The sequence below is a fragment of the Rhineura floridana genome, chromosome 11 (assembly GCF_030035675.1).
Source record: "Rhineura floridana isolate rRhiFlo1 chromosome 11, rRhiFlo1.hap2, whole genome shotgun sequence".
In the NCBI taxonomy this organism is placed as follows: Eukaryota; Metazoa; Chordata; class Lepidosauria; order Squamata; family Rhineuridae; genus Rhineura; species Rhineura floridana.
The window spans coordinates 12176134-12190997 of NC_084490.1; the positions used below are offsets into that span (position 1 = coordinate 12176134).

The window sequence follows — 14864 nt, forward strand, 5'->3', positions numbered from 1 at the left end:
CCAGTGCCTGCAAGGGAAGAGGACCATCACTGCCCAGGGAGGGAGAGCCATCTGCCTGCTTTGCTGCTGCTGCTGCTGCTGCTGCTTGGCCAACATCTCTGCTCTCTCCTTCTTGGGCTCCTGCTCTGCATGTGGGCACCTTGCAGGACCAGGCTCCAGGTGGCGCTTTTCCCGGGAAGAATGGTTTGAGAGCTGCGTTGGTGCGCATGGAGCATGGGACTGTGGTTGTTGTGTAGACCTGAATGGAATGAGTGGATGTTTGTATGACTGTATGTTGTGAGTGTGTGTGTATTTTTATTTTATTTTATTTTTATTTTATTTTATTATGTGCCTGGGCGGGAGGATAGGGTATTGGGAGGGGGGACCAGAGGGGGGCCCTGTTAGCATAGTGACGGGTAATGGGAGGTATGGCGTTGTGAGGAGGACATGCCAGTTGAGGGGAACTCGGCCCAGACAATTGGTGGCTGTACCGTGTTCCGGTCCTCCCCACATCCACAGGATTGCTGGTAGTTCTATCAGCCAACTCTCGGATCTCCAGTTGCTGCTTCTTAATGCCAGATCGGTAAATAATAAAGCTTCCCTCATCCATGATTTAATTGTGGATGAGGCAGCCGATCTGGCGTTTATTACTGAGACATGGGTGAGCGATCTGGGAGGCATTAATCTCTCCCAGCTGTGCCCACCTGGGTACTCGGTTCAGCATCTGGGTAGATCCGAGGGTCGGGGAGGGGGAATCGCTGTGGTCTATAGAAGTTCCATCCCTCTCATTAGGCACCCTATCCAGGTAGCTAATGGTCTGGAGTGTCTCCATATTACGTTGGGTCAGCGAGACAGACTGGGAATACTGTTGGTGTACCGTCCACCCTGCTGCCCAACAGCCTCCCTAACTGAGCTGACGGAGGTGGTCTCGGGTTTGGTGTTGCGATCCCCCAAATTTATGGTATTGGGGGATCTCAACATTCATGTCGAGACCGCTTTGTCTGGGGCAGCTCAGGACTTCATGGCCTCCATGACAGCCATGGGGCTGTCTCAATTTGTTACTGGCCCTACGCATATTTTGGGGCACACTCTAGACTTAATTTTTGCTACTGGAACAGGGGATGGTGATCTGGGAGTGAGGGATTTTACGTCTATTCCTCTGTCATGGACAGATCATCGCCTATTGAGGTGTAGGCTCACAATGTTTTCTCCCCTCTGCAAGGGTGGAGGACCAATTAAGATGGTCCGCCCCCGGAGACTAATGAATCCTGAAGGTTTTCAGAAGGCTCTGGGGAGTTTTCCGGCTGATAAAACTGACGCTCCTGTCGAAACCCTGGTCAATCTGTGGAATACGGAAATGACCCGGGCAGTTGACACGATCGCCCCGGTGCGCCCTCTCCTCTGCAGAGCTCAATTGGCTCCGTGGTTTACCCCGGAGCTAAGAGTGATGAAACAAGAAAGGAGACGGCTTGAGTGCAAATGGAGACGAACTCCCGACGGCTGTGGTCTTGCACTTGTGAAGATCTCTACCAAGCTCTATGTGAAGGCGGTGAGGGCAGCGAAGAAGCAGTACTTTGATGCCTCCATTCAGTCATCTTCTAACCGCCCAGCAGAACTTTATAAGGTTGTTCGGGGACTTTTACACTCTGGTCCTCAGAACGCAATAATACCATCAATAGCCCGCTGTAATGAGTTTGCGAGACACTTCCAAGATAAGATCACAAACATCCGCCGGGACCTTGACTCCAATATTGTAGCAGTTGAGCCTAATGAGGTGTCCGGAGCACAGTCCTGTCCTGTTTTATTGGATGAATTCCAGTTGGTTCAGCTCGAGGATGTGGACAAGGTGCTTGGACAGGTGCGGGCGACCACTTCTGCTCTGGATCCTTGCCCCTCATGGCTAATAAAAGCTAGCAGGAACGGAACAGCCGGATGGGCCAAGGAGGTGATCAATGCCTCTTTACGAGAGGGAGTGGTACCACCCTGCCTGAAACAGGCGGTGGTGAGACCGCTCCTAAAGAAACCCTCCTTGGACCCTGAAAATCTTGACAACTATAGACCGGTAGCAAATGTTCCGTTCCTGGGCAAGGTTTTAGAGCGTGTGGTCGCTCACCAGGTCCAGGCTCTCTTGGATGAAACTGATTATCTGGATCCATGTCAATCGGGCTTTTGGCCGGGGTTTGGTACAGAAACACCCTTGGTCGCCCTGTATGATGACCTCTGTCGGGAGAAAGACAGAGGGAGTGTAACTCTGTTGGTTCTCCTTGATCTCTCAGCGGCTTTTGATACCATCGACCATGGTATCCTTCTGGGGCGACTTGCGGACTTGGGAGTTGGAGGCACTGCTTGGCAGTGGCTGTGCTCCTACCTCGAGAATCGTCTCCAGAAGGTGGTGCTTGGGGAGCATTACTCGAGTCCCTGGGTACTCCAATATGGGGTCCCACAGGGTTCAGTTCTGTCCCCCATGCTCTTTAATATCTATATGAAGCTGCTGGGTGAGGTCATTAGGAGATTTGGAGTGCGTTTCCAGCAATATGCTGATGATACGCAGCTCTACTTCTCCTTTTCATCTTCTTCAGGTGAGGCTGTTAATGTACTAAACCACTGCCTGGCCGCGATAATGGACTGGATGAGAGCTAATAAACTGAGACTCAATCCTGACAAGACTGAGATGCTGTTGGTGGGGGGGCTCTCTGCCCAGATGGTTGATGTCCGACCTGCCCTAGATGGGGTTACACTCCCCCTAAAGGAGCAGGTCCGTAGTTTGGGGGTCTTATTAGATCCACTCCTGTCACTGGAGGCTCAAGTAGCCTCAGTGGCACGGAATGCGTTCTACCAGCTTCGGCTGGTAGCCCAACTACGACCCTATCTGGATAAGGAGAACCTTGCCACAGTTATCCATGCTCTGGTAACCTCTAGATTGGACTACTGTAATGCACTCTACATAGGGTTACCTCTGAAGACGGTTCGGAAACTTCAGCTGGTGCAGAATGCTGCGGCCAGAGTTCTTACTGGGACAAAAAAAAATTGATCATATAACACCTGTCCTGGCCCAGCTGCACTGGCTACCAATATGTTTCCGGGCCAGATTCAAAGTGTTGGTTCTTACCTATAAAGCCCTTAACGGCATCGGACCGCAATACCTGGTGGAACGCCTCTCCCGCTATGTACCTACCCGGTCGCTGTGCTTGACGTCGAAGGCCCTTCTCCGTGTCCCAACGCATAGGGAGGCACGGAGAACGATAACTAGAGCTAGGGCCTTCTCAGTGGTGGCCCCCGAACTATGGAACGCCCTCCCTGATGAGATACGCCTGGCGCCTTCTTTGTTATCTTTTCGGCGCCAGGTAAAGACCTACCTCTTCACCCAGGCATTTTAAAAATTTAAAAATTTGAATTTAAAATTGAAAATTTTAAATTATGTTTTATTGTGTATTGTATTTACATCCACTTGTATTTTAACCTGTTTTATTATGCTGTACACCGCCCTGGGAGCTTATTGCTATAGGGCGGTCTAAAAATGTAATAAAATAAATAAATAAAATAAATAAATAATACAACTTACGGCAACCCCAATTTGGTTAAATTTAACCAATTTGGTTAAATGCCTATTAATGTCCTGGCTCCCAACCAAGAAGCAGACTCAGGACTCCTGTAACTGGATTTTTCTGCATGAAGCTTTATTCAGGAAATCAGTACAGGAACACATTATTACACTGTAGGCATAAATCAGAATACAGGAACACACTGGGCTTATCTCAGGATACAAACTAGGCATGGTAAAGGTGGAAAAGACTAATAGTTGCAACAGACAATCACAGGCTTAACCAGTGCTGAAAAGCAGGGAACTAATACTTCACATGATTTGGAAACTATACTTCTGTTAATGCAGCCTAAAATAGCACTTGCCTTTTTTGCAGCCATTTCACACTGTTCACTCATATTCAGCTTGTGATCAGCAACAATCCCAAGATTCTTCTCAAATGTAGTATTGCTGAGCCAAGTATCCCCCATCTTATAACTGTGCATTTGATTTATTTTTCCTAGGTGTAGAACTTTGCACTTATCCCTGTTAAATTTCATTCTGTTGCTATCGGTCCAGTGCTGTAGCTTCTCAAGTTCGCTTTGAATTTTGTTTCTATCTCCAGGGTATTAGCTATCCCTCCCAGTTTTGTGTCATCAGCAAATCTGATGAGCAATCCCTGCGCTTCCTCATCCAAGTAATTAATAAAAATGTTAAAGAGCACTGGGCCCAGGACCAAGCCCTACGGTACCCTGCTCATTACCTCCTCCAGTCTGAGAAAGAACCATTGATAAGCACTCTTTGAGTATGATTCTGTAGCCAACTGTGGATCCATTTGATAGTTGTTCCATCCAGCCCACATTTAGCTAGCTTGCTAATCAAAATATCATGGAGCACTCTGTTAAAAGCTTCGCTGAAATTGAGATATATTAAGTCCACAGCATCCCCACAGTCTACGAGGAAGGTTACCTGATCAAAAAATGGCAGAGGGGTGAAGACTTCCCTCTGCAGGTTAAATCTTGGACTTTCTAGCCTTTATTGCTAAAAGAAAGCTCTTTTGAAGAGCTGATAGTAGCTTCTCAAGCTGAAGCTGGCATCTGGCTTTTCTCCCTGATCTTGGAGAGATAGGAGATGGTAACTCTGGCTGGCCACTTTTGATTTGCTCCTCAGCTAGGTCTGGGCTGGATGCCAAGGCATTTTTATCTTCAGATGGCTCTGATAGGAGAGGGGGGATTTCTGGGCTGTTCTCAACGATTCTACCAGCAGGCTCAGAGGGCTCTTATCTCTCAGATTATTTCCATCCAAAAAGTTCTAATCAGTGGGTATGACCAAAATATATGGGACATCTATGCATTTCTGGCACTACACCTCCAATACAATTCTATGTATCCCTACAAACATGATTTAGCTTTAATGTAGTTAAGTCCCAACATAAGAATACTTTATAAAAAAAAATTTCAAGCTGACACTGCTAGTTTGATATGGAACATACTTCCATAGCCATTTCCAAGTTTCTCTCGGTATTCATCCCCTGTATCTCACTCCCATTTAGTCTGATAGCTAGTATTTAATAACTCAAAGTCCATAACAACAACATATAATTTATATATTACTTTTTTAGTCTAGTCTAACATTTCAAACTCAGTTTTGTCTTGAATGGGGCCATATTTTCTTACTAAACCTGCTGGCGATACCCAGCCTGACCATCCGCAATGTAATTTCCAATAATTTTATTTCATCTTTTTGCAAACATATCCATCCATATTTTAAAATCTTGATTTAGATGTGCAATTGACCAATAAGATTCTAGTTTGGTTATACCTTTAGTCTTTTTTAAAAATTACTATAATGTTTGTTTCTTCCCAAGTTTTAGGAAAAATGTTTTCCTGCAGGAGCAGTTGTTGCAGTTCATTTACAAAAGCTCCATAATATTCTGCAGGGAAACCATCAGGGCCTGGAGCTTTATTAGTCTTCAAATTCATAATGGTTTTATGTAATTCATGACACAATACTTGACTTTGCAAAGTTTGAGTATTTGTTTTAGTCAAATGTAATAGCCTAATTTTATCCAAATATGCTCTTATATTTCTGTCTTTGGAGAGCAAGCAGAAGTATAAAATCTTTCATAATATTTACTAAACTGATTCATGATATCACTAGATCTAATACAAGCTTTCTCTCCATCATTTAGTCATAGAACCATAGTACTTGGCTGTTTTTTCTGTGATAGTTTATCAGCTTTATTGCCCTTTTGTATTTTGTTTCCCAATAACTTCTATTTTCAATTTGTCCACAGTTATTATCTAGTTGTTTTCTTAAAGTTTCCAGTTTTTTATAAGTTGCCGTTAAGCAAGTTTTTCTAAACTGAATGTCTTACTTTTAAGACTGTAGTTATTTTTGTCTCTCTTAAGATAATTGCTTTTTGAAAATGTTTTTTTCTCATTACAGCTTTAGAAGCTCCTATATGTTAGAGAGTTTCTCAGAGTTATCTTTATAAAACTATTCCTGCATCTTTGCAGATGCTTCCTAAATGACTGCATGATTTTGCAAAAGTAAATTGTCACAATGCCATCACCGATTTCTGCTTCAGGCCTTATCATATTCTTGTATTTCTTCAGTGCTTATTGGCACATGATCAGAATGTATCTGTACTTTTATCACTGTCTTTGTAAGAAATGGGAAGGTAAAAAGGATCAATTCTAGAGTATGAATTATGTGGGAGAAGGGAAGTCTCAATAAAATGCTTATGTCATAGATTACTCAAAAATACTTTGTGTGCCACTTAGGCTTCTTGGACTCAATCTATTGTTTTTAGGATTGATAACTGCATTAAAGTCTCCCCTTATCTAAATTATTATTTTGTTGGTTTTTTAAATAAAAAATATTTTGATCATTATTAGGCACATAAATGCAGCCTATTAAGTATGATTTATCTAATAAATGAGCCACATCTCCAAAATATACCCTCTATATCCTTTGTCCCAGATGTTGGCCCTCCAGATGTTGCTGCACTACAACTCCCATCATCCCTAGCCATTGGCCATGTTTGCTAGGGCTGATGGGAGTTGTAGTTCAGCAACATCTTTATCCATTCCAAAAACTCAGTTGGTGATGTCCTGCTCATGACAACAGCAACTCTTTTTTCTCTCTCTCAGCAGGCAGATATTGCTTCTCCCAATTGTAAAGCTTCTAATAGTCTTTTGTCACCTTCCTTACAGAGCAATCCTACACTGAGGAATTTAAGGCAGCTTAAGTTCAGCTGAGCAGAGAGCCAGTGTGCCTCTCAGCCTCAGAGAAAGGCAATGGTAACCCCCTCTGAATACCACTTACCATGAAAACCCTGTTCATAGGGTCATCATAAGTCGGAATCGACTTGAAGGCAGTCCATTTCCATTTCCAAGTTCAGCTGGCTTAAAGTACGCCACATCCTAACTGTCCTTGGCCTGGCGTATCTACCTATAGGATTGTACCCTTAACGTGTGTTGCTTGTTAATTAAGTTAAAGCTGTGTTCTCTTTCCTCAAAGACTTTGCAAATTTAGCTTAGTGGACTTTGTTTTTGAGGGGGAAGGGGAAATTCTCAAACGTTTTCCTCTGAAAACAATATCTTCTGAGAAAGTTTGGCAAAAGTGGAATCCTGCCTTCAAACAAATGTCGTTTCTGAACCAAATGATATGTTGCCCAAGAGACATTCCAAAAGTTCATTGCATACTCTCATTAAAACTGCAGTTAGAACTAAAGAGTTGCATTTCAGCTCTGGTCTGCACATGCACCTGGTGACTCCTACCAATACTACAATATCATCCCTTGTGTCCTTCATGCCATCAGCCCTGGAGCGAAGCCTCAGTTAAATACCCAGAGAAGTATGACCTGTTCCCATAAACATGTCACAGCACTTCTGGAAAAGCTTCTACTGGACAGATCAAGGATTTAACTCCTATTGAGGTACAGAAATGGGAGTTATCACAACCTGGGGAAATTGGGTGGAAAACATTGAGGGATGGATTTGAACAGGTGTCAATAAATGGCTATGGCTTCTTCAAGGAAATTTTGATGGACAATTGTAAAATGAGAGGCAGAGAGAGGCTGGAGTTGGAAAAAGGAATCATAAGATGTCTTCATAACTCTTGGCTACATCCCTAATTTCAACTAAGGTGAGCTGAAAATCATCTCCCCAGTTCCATGCGTCTATTCATTCCCTGCTAAAGTGCCTTTTTCAGGAGAGTGGATTTCGGTGAAATGGGAAGTTTGGTATGCACTTTATTTAAGTTTATGAGGTGGACAAATGTTTTCTCTTTTGCTGTACAAAATCCTCAGAAACCTCATAAAGTTCAGTAAGGTCATTGTTTACACTCCCATCACCTGAAAAAAATTCACCAAACTTTGTCCTCCCCCAGTCCTTGTGCAAATCCTCATTTTACTGAACCCATGAATGGAAACAAAACACATTAACATAACTTTAATCACCTGATCTCCTTCATGCAGACATTACCTTTCTCCCATCCCCCTGACTTGCGCAAAACCCACAGAGGTCTATGCTGTTAGCAACAGTCAATCCTACACAGGTCTACTGTCACTCCCATTTCATTAAACGAAACTTACTTCCAAGAAAGTGTGTAGAGCCTTGCACTGTGCAAGCCTTTAGATGTCTCCTCAGAAGGAAGCTCCATGTAGCTCAATGGGATGCACTCTCAAGTAAGTGTACATACGACTGCTCCCTTAATATCTTTGTTTACTAGAGTTAGGATGCATTCCCTTTCAAGCTGTTTGGGAGTCCTTGCTTGCTGAAAGGATTTTTTGAGTCTCTCATTCATATATTTGAATTCATTCAAATTCTCAGTTTTTAAATCTTGCATTCAAGGCATCTGCTAACTGAAAGTTCAGAATGTTCGGCTGAATTTTCATCAACAGGAATTAATGATGGGAGATATTCCTCTTTTTGAAAGTAAGAAATGATTAGAGAGAGAGAGAGAGAGAGAGAGAGAGAGAGAGAGAGAGAGAGAGAGAGAGAGAGAGAGAGAGAGATGACTCATAAGAAGAGGAAGTATTACAGGATACACTGGCAATGTCCATGATGCAGTGGGCAAAGCCTGGAATAAATAAGAGATAAATATGAGAGAGGAAAGAAATATGACAGTTAAACATTTTTTAACTAGTTAATTTTTAAATGATTTAATTTAGCCATATTTCTGTGGTCAATAAAGGAGAGATGAAAGATTTCACCAGGAGAGATAACAATATTTGCAAGAAGGTTAGCAGACCCAGTCTGAAGACAATGCTGTCCTTGCCCCAAACCAAACTATTTCAAATGCAGTTGCAGCACTTAGTTCTTATACATCATAGTTGTCATCTAATCAGAAACATCATGGCTTCTGAAAAATAAACTTATGTAATCTCAGATGAGAGGAGAAGCTACAGGCTGTATATCCCACCCATGGCATCCCTGCTTAATCTTTATCTGTCAGTGAAGACATAGAGATAGACAGTTTTAGGGTGTGCATGGGCCCCAAGATTCACCTTTTATCTATATCTCTGCATCTTTACAAAATTTCAATCCATCTCTGAATTGTTCTCTACTGTCTCCACTTCAATCCATGTTTGGGGTTCTAAACCAATCTGTATAAAGTGCAACTGTGTGTTCCTTAGTCACTATAAATTGGAAATCTAGAAACAGCTATGACGTTTTACTTTATGGATGAAATTTTCAGTCACAGGACCCCTCCAGAGTAGAATGAGCCTGCCAAATAGTAGACAAGTATATCCAGAGCCTTTTTATGGGGGAAGCAAATGGTATTAAATTTTCTCCATGATCCTTTATGGAGGGGGGAGAGGGGTTAGTCTCTTCCTCTTTCTCACCTTAAAATTGATAGACAGGTGACCAATTATTTGTGTATTCCTGCCTGTACATTTTTTTTTTCAAATGTGTAGCTGTATATGGTCCTTAGGTTCTGGTACTGTTTAATGTCATCCTCCTGACACTGTTGAGAAGAGGTTGCCCGTGGAGCTCAGAAGAGCTCCGTTGTTGTGTTATACAGAACAATGCAGGATTTTTTAAAGACCTAAATGAAACTCTTAACTTTTTTTAAAAAAAATCTCCCACTGCTATGCTTTAACAAAAAGCAAATCAGAGTTCTTCAGTATTTTGCAGGCACCATTTTGGACAGCCTCATCTTTTTGGCAAAACCTATGGTATAGAGAAATGTACAGAAACAACAGAGAAACAGGAGGAAACTTGGGATGGGATGGGAATTGCCCTTGTGCAGGATTCTTCTTATGTTCCCATTTGCTTCCACTGATTATATATTATGTAATTTATTTATTTTTTAAGAACATAGGTTGAAGCATAACCAAAGTCCACTGCTCCCACATCTGATCTCCAGGGAGAAAAAAGCACTTGAAGAGGCTTTCAGAGCCATAAAGTTCAGCTTTCTGTGTTTCTCTCGCTTTTCATCCATCCAAATTGCAGCCTGACCAATCTGCTTCCTTCACAAAGATCTGAACGATCTCATTTTTTCTTGGCAAGGGAAGGCTCCTGGATATATTCAGAGTTAAATTGCCTCAAAGCAATTTTGTGTGTTTATTTTAAGTATGTTTGTTGGAGTTGCCCTTTTAATATTATTATTTATAGTTGAAAAGGACCATAGCTGCTTTTGTGAATGATCACTTGTGATCCAAGACATGGGTTAAAGGAGTACCCAGACTAAAAGTCAAGTCTCCTTAGCCTTTGAGTTCTATGAAAAAAGAGTAGACAGAACTGTAGTATGTCATGTAATTTGTATCACAGTCCTTATGGTATGTGATAGTGATTCTGTCATGTGATTCCAGATGGAGATGGCCAATGGGAGCATCAGCCAGGAATTCATTTTGCTGGGATTTGATGTTCAACAGCAGACACGATTCTTGCTCCTTGGCTTTTTCTCCATTCTCTACATGCTCACTTTGGCTGAGAACATCACCATCATCACTGTGGTGTCCCTAGATAACCACTTGGCCCAGCTTCCCATGTACATCCTGCTGAGCAATTTCTCCTGGATGGAGATGTGCTATGTGACCACCACTGTGCCCCGTATGATCTCTGACCTGATTTCCCCTTATGGAATCATCTCATTCCAGGCCTGTTTCCTCCAGTTCTACTTCTTGTTCTCTCTCGGCTGCACTGAAGGCTTATTCCTTACAGCCATGGCCTTGGATCGGTACTTGGCCATCTGCCACCCTCTACGCTACCCACAACTTATGACTCAACATTCCTGCTATTCCTTGGTAGGGACATGTTGGATTGTTGGCTTCCTGTGGTTTCTTGTCCCAGTGATTTTGACCTCCAAATTGTCCTTTTGTGGTCCTAACATTATTGACCACTTTTTGTGTGATCCTGGGCCAATTCTCTCCCTGGCCTGCCCTCCACTCAGAAATGCCCCCTTTGTCTTCCAAATGTTTCTGTGTGTTCTGTTTTCAAGTAATGTATTGTTTGTTGTGCTATCATATGGCTTTGTCATTCTCAACCTGATAAAAACTTCAAATGAAGCCAGTCGTAGGAAGGCCTTCTCTACCATATCTTTCCACATAATGGTGGTGACACTTTTTTATGGCAGTGTGGCACTGGAGTTCTTTATTCCAGGTGGAGATAATCACTCAGAGGCCACCAAGGCAGTCACACTCTTCTACACGGCCATCACCCCTTTTCTTAACCCCCTGATCTACTGTCTAAGAAATGATCAGGTGAAAGAGGCCCTGGGCAGGTTACTCAAGAGAAAGGAAACTTTTCTGAGGAGAAAGATGACAGTATAATGAGAGGAGTCAAGAAAAAGAAAAACCTCAGAACTCTCAACCACTCAACTGAGGTCATAAAATTAAAACACTCACCTACATAAGAGTGCCTCCTCTCCTTCTTTGTGCTTTATTATGAAGATGCTCCAGACCAGCAAGGAAATTGTTGGTTGTGTGTCAACCATATAGACAATTTGCTTCTGTCTTTGAGTACCAGAATACAAGGCCTGGAACTAGGGGTGTGCAGAGCCTTTGTGCAGGGGGCGAATAATGAAGTGAAACAGGGTGATTTCCTCTCTCTGCTCCCTGATTCAAAGAATTATGAGAATCAAATGCCCAAAGTTAGGTCATAGTCCTCAAAACTCATAATGTTGCTCTATATGCTCTGTGCCATACAGCTATATATTTTCCCATATCCCCATCTTTCTCTAGGTCTATGGGGTTTGCAAGAAGTCAGGTTGTCTAAAATGTTGCCTGTGGAGCACTGAAGACCTCTGGATTTTTATATTTGTTCTTGTTAAAGCACAGCAGCAGAGGCTTTTTTAAGTTACAAGCTTCCTTTTATTTTTTAATATATCCTATGCTGCTCTATTTAACAACAACAACAAAAAATCCCCCAAAGCAGAGCTCTTCGGACCTCCTCAGGCAGCCTCACAAGATAACCTCACTTTCTGGATAGCCTTAAAGAAGACACAAAGAAGCAGCAGAAAGACCAGTGTGAAGCTGTCAGGTTTTAATAAGTCCAGCAAGAATACACATCCCGCAGTCACCTCTTCATTATTTTCAGGGAAGAAAGAGCAAGAAATAAACCTCCACCCCCACCCCCACCCCAGACTTAGCCACTTCACTCCATGCTCTGGGAATATCCAGATTGGATTACTGCTTGAAGACTACTGCTACCCTTGAAGACGACTTGGAAACTTTAGCAAGTGCAAAATGCAGTCACCAGATTACTGGCTGGGGTTGCCTTTAGAACTCATATAACCCCTGTTTTAAAACAGCTGCATTGGTTGCCAATTCATCTCTGCGCTTGATTCAAGGTGATCATGCAACTTAGTCCCAATATCGGCAAGACCGCCACCTTTCCTACAGATCTTCCCAGGTATTAGGAACAGCAGAGGGGGTCCTTGTGATGCGTCCTCCCGGCAGTTCCACCCCTCTCAGACATTTGTGGGTTGTGCCAAGAGAGGGTGTTCTCTGGGCCAGGAGAGGGGCAGCCCTTAAGTTGTAGAATTCCCTCCCCACAGAAATGTACCTCTTTGCCCTGGCCTTTGACACCTGAGATGCATGTTTTCAGGACCCACCCTATTCTTGGGGTTGCCATTGGTTTTAACTGTTTTAATACTGAATTTTAAATTGTTGTAACCACCCAACCCGAGTGAAGGGCTGCCCTGGTGAAGGGCGAGTAGTAGTAGTAGTAGTAGTAGTAGTAGTAATAATAATAATAATAATAATAATAATAATAATAATAATAATAATAATAATAATAATAATAATAATAATGGCAGTGATGGGGGGGGTCAGGTTGGGGTCTGGGAAAGTTGCCTACTATGATTAACATAGCCCAGTTACAACTTCAAGGAGAAGCAGAACAGTATAAAGAACAGGCAATGCACATAGGATTCTGGAGAATAACATATTGACACCTAGAGGCAGTGTGTGCACTGCCAGGACCCAAGCCTTTCCCTGATCAGTTGTACTTAAGTTGGCCACCTGAGTTGTATGCTGGGGTAAGTATGAATGGGTAGATATACTGTTTAGACCTTGTTATTGAATATACAATTGACTACATTAGGTGTGTGTGTGTGTGAGTCTGTGTGTGTGTGTGTGTGTGTGTGTGTGTGTGTGTGATCTTTGGCAATCTTCTTTACAAGATCTCTCTGTTTTAAAGGGAAGTGGATTAAATGGTTAAAGACACCGACTGTGTATGACACCACCTCAGAAATATTAAACAAATACTAATTTTGACGTTTTAGATGGACTAATAAATCCCAACATATATGAATACGTGCATATGTGAACAACATAAGGAACGGACCTTTAGTGTAGTGGCACCAACCGTTTGGAATTCCCTCCCCTTGAATGTTAGATAGGTGCCATCTCTGTTATCTTCTCGGTGCCTACTGAAGACCTTTCTCTTTCAACAAGCCTTTTAGCTAGAGACCTTATCCCAGTCTGCATCTGTGTGGGAATTGGTTTTCAATATATTTTTAACCTTTTTTTAAAAAAAATGTTTTTAAAGATGTTTTGTTTTAATATGTTTTTAATGGTTGTTGTGTTTTAATATATTTTAAAGTTATGATTTCTAAACTGTTTTTGGTGATTTTGTTTGCCGCACTGGGCTCCTACTGGGAGAAAGGGCAGGATATAAATTAAATAAATAGATAAATTCAACAATAAGAACTTTTTTCTTTTCTTATTGCTATTATCAAGATATGTAAAATCAGCAGAAAGGCATAGATAGATAGATAGATAGATAGATAGATAGATAGATAGATAGATAGATAGATAGATAGATAGATAGATAGATAGATAGATAGATAGATAGATAGATAGATAGATAGATAGATAGATAGATAGATATTGCTGTTGATTTCATTTATGAATCACTTCCCATGAGACAATTTACAATGCACAATATAATAGCATATATAAAACAGTTGCATGTATAAAGAAAATTATGTAATATCAATAATCAATAAATTATAACCATTGATTTGATTAAATTATAAAACTAATTTGTCTTACAAAGTTCTTGATAAAATATATGGATTGACATTATTCTGAATTTTATTACTCCAATACATAATAAAAAAAATCTTCCATTTTTCAATAAAAGTTTTTGGATTGTGTTTCGCTTCACACTAAATTTATCAATTTTATGATATGGACTATTTCCGATACCTCAATTATCCCTTCATGAAGCAAAGGTGATTTAGCTTTTTGCAGTTATTACTAATGTCCACATTAGCTACTGTTAATTATATAACCACAAGAGTGGCTGTACACTATAGGCAGCATGGATTTTTTTATTTCCACAATGTTAAATTGAAAACACCCCCATGGCATTCTGATGCTTCCCATAAGCTCATTTCAAAACAAAACCTTAGGAAACCTATAGTCCTGAACTCAGAAACGATTGCTTAACAACCCTCTAAAATTTCATGCCAATACACAAAACAGTCAGAGAGAATTGAGAGTTCAAAGTGTAAAAATAGAGAAAAAAACAGACCCCTTTTTTCTGTCCGTGTTCTCATAATTTGTTGAAATTAATTAAAAATCAGCCATGTTCACAGAGTAACTGTGATCTTATTACTGATATTGTCCCATACTCTGACTTTCATCTTCTGGAGTTTAAAAGTAAAAAAAATGCCTGGCTGATATTTAATTAATTTAAGAAATTTAGCATTGGAGTCAATGATAAGCCTGGCCATGCTCAGTAAGAACCAACTGTCAGTGTTCTAAAAGCCAGACTCACAGCTGCTTGGCTTGGCTAATCAGGGGACCACACCCACACCACACTGTTATTTCACTTTAGACAGTCATGGCTTCTCCCAAAGAATCCTGGGAAGTGTAGTTTGTGAAAGGTGCTGAGCAGAGACT

General features: G+C 41.5%; 1 protein-coding gene across 1 annotated transcript; it reads left to right on the forward strand.

The window, feature by feature from the left end:
- The first annotated feature begins 10328 nt into the window (after positions 1-10328).
- On the forward strand, positions 10329-11282 carry LOC133367378 (olfactory receptor 11G2-like). Its single transcript, XM_061591479.1, has one exon. The coding sequence runs from the start codon at positions 10329-10331 to the stop codon at positions 11280-11282; it is 954 nt and encodes a 317-aa protein (XP_061447463.1).
- The last annotated feature ends 3582 nt before the right edge of the window (positions 11283-14864 follow it).